This window comes from Pteropus vampyrus, unplaced genomic scaffold (assembly GCF_000151845.1).
Source record: "Pteropus vampyrus isolate Shadow unplaced genomic scaffold, Pvam_2.0 Scaffold496, whole genome shotgun sequence".
In the NCBI taxonomy this organism is placed as follows: Eukaryota; Metazoa; Chordata; class Mammalia; order Chiroptera; family Pteropodidae; genus Pteropus; species Pteropus vampyrus.
This window is the reverse complement of record NW_011889277.1, coordinates 337,881-340,141: the sequence shown is the minus strand read 5'-3', so window position 1 is coordinate 340,141 and position 2,261 is coordinate 337,881. Positions and strand designations below refer to the sequence as shown.

Genomic DNA, 2,261 nt, shown 5'->3' with positions numbered 1-2,261 from the left:
AAGGGATGGGTTCTGGGAGACCTGGATGGAAGGAAGGAATCTGGGGAAACAAATCACCGCAGGAGGGCAGAGTTTTGGGGGAGGGTGGAACTTGAGGACAGTCTGTGGATACTGGAGTACCCTTCAGTGGGCCATTGTAGGGGAGACCCTTGTGGAGCAGAACATGGATCTTTGTAGTGGATGTGGGGTTTCAGCACTTATGAGATTCTGGGAGTTCTCAAAATATCAGGCTGTTGGATAACTTTGGATAATCAGACAGGGAAACCTACAAGGAGGTGGCTTGGGCATGTTCAGAATCAGGGATGTCTTGACAAGTGGATTTGGGGAAGTATGTTTGCCAGCATTAGGAATAGGGGACAAATTATAAGGGTGGACCTAAGGGGCTGGAACATTCATGGAAAGATTATGGGAGGGGGTTGCAGCACCCATGCAGGTTCCTTAAGAGGAACAGGTTATGGGAGCAGGGTGGAGGTCCTTGAGGCACATATCGAAGGAGTCAACTGGGGGGCTTAGAGCCCAGGAGAATCTTAGGGTGGGGCTATAGCAAAAGTTACAGATCATGGAGGTGAGATTGGGGGGTCTAAAATGTGGCAATGTCTTGGGGTGGGCTTGAGTAAGGCCCTAAGCTGAGTATGCCTTGGGGGGCACTGATCATGGGAGATGGGTTTGACAGGGTTACTCGGTCTATGTCCGGGTGTGTCCAGGAGTGGACTGGAATGGCCCTGGCGGAAGGCAGGACAGAGCTGGCTGGGTAGCAGAAGTTTACTGTCCCCATCCCACCCCACGTCCCCCTGCCCCGCATCAATAGCATCTGCGGTACACGATGTGTGGCCCCTGCTCCTCGTACTGTTCCCGCAGGACCCAGCAGGACTGAAAGGCACGCAGCGAAGCCAGGATGGAGCCCCCGATCCACACAGAGAAGTTACGGGTGGGCTGGGCCGCCACCACCACGTGCTCCTCAGGGGGCAGACTCCGCAGCAGCTCTGCCCGGAAGCGGCCCTCGAACCCCACAAAAAGCGAGGAGCCCCCGCAGAGCAGCACGTTCTGGGCCACATCTGCCCGCACCTCCGAGGGCACCTTGTGAAGACTCTGTTTGGCCATGATGGGTACACCCACGGGCGACAGCCCTGGCATCTCCGGGGGGCTGAACAGCAGTTCTGGGCACTGGAACAGCTCCTTACCCAGCGTGACCGTCCGGCCGTCGGGCAGCTTCAGGCTCTGCCGGTACTCCTGCTCCGGCCGGGCCTGCTCCTTCTGGAAGTCGGGGGCCACGTAGCAATAGCGGTGCTTGATGTTCTCCACGGTGTCCAAGTCCTGCTGCCCCAGCGGCAAGCCGGAGCCCAACAGCATCTCCGCTAGGAAGGCGGTCAGGTGAGTGCCCGCCAGGTCCAGGCGCTCCGTGGCATGGGGCAGATGGTAGCCCTGGAAGACGGGCACTGTGGAGGTGACCCCGTGGCCCGTGTCCACCACCAGCCCGCTGACCCGCCCGTGCGCATAGACAGACAGCACCGACTGGGAAGCCACGTACATGGCAGGGGAGCGCAGTGACTCGAAAGCCACCTCTACCAGCTTCTCTCGGTTGGTGGCGGGGCTGAAGGGCGGGTCCGAGAACAGCAGCGGGTGGTCCCCGGTGGCTATGCGGAGGTCGTGCTCCAGCATGTGGCGCCAGATCAGCTCGGCTGCATCCCAGTCCACCGTAATGCCATTCCGCACCGGCTGCACCAATGTCAGCTCTGGGCGCATGCGGGCGGCCTCGCCGATGAACGTCTCCAGCACCGGCTGCCCACTGGTGGCCGGCTTCTTGGGCTGGCAGCCCACGATGGTGGCCACGGTGTAGGTGGGCCGGGCCTGCCCTGCGAAGCCCACCTTACAGGTACCTGTGCCCATGTCGATGACCACCGCACTGTTCTTTGGTAGCAACCTGTCACCCACCATGCTGGGGCTATCCTGCTGCAGTGTCTTGTTCACCTGTATTGAGCTGGGCATCAGGCCGGGCCTGGGGACCTCTGGCCGGCACTGGGGCAGCCAGAAGTTGGAGTCGTAAGCATCCATGGCTTCAGGTGGCTGGTGGGTTGCTGGGCAAGGCTGACCTCTTTACTCTAGAGGACGGGCGTGTGGGGAGAAAAGGTTGAGCCTGGGCCACAGGCGGGCATAGGGCTAGACAGGGAGAGGGGGCCATTCTATGACATCAGCCTGCCTGCTGCCCCCTTCAGAAGACTTCACAATGCAGGCTGGGGCGGGGGCCCCTCCCTCCCCCAGAA

The 2,261-nt window shown here is 60.5% G+C and overlaps 1 protein-coding gene across 1 annotated transcript; it reads right to left on the bottom strand.

Moving 5' to 3' along the window:
* Nucleotides 1–801: 801 nt before the first annotated feature.
* ACTL9 (actin like 9) lies at nt 802–2,052 on the bottom strand. Its single transcript, XM_011382953.1, has one exon. It carries the CDS (start codon nt 2,050–2,052, stop codon nt 802–804), a length of 1,251 nt encoding a protein of 416 aa, XP_011381255.1.
* Between the last annotated feature and the right edge of the window lie 209 nt (nt 2,053–2,261).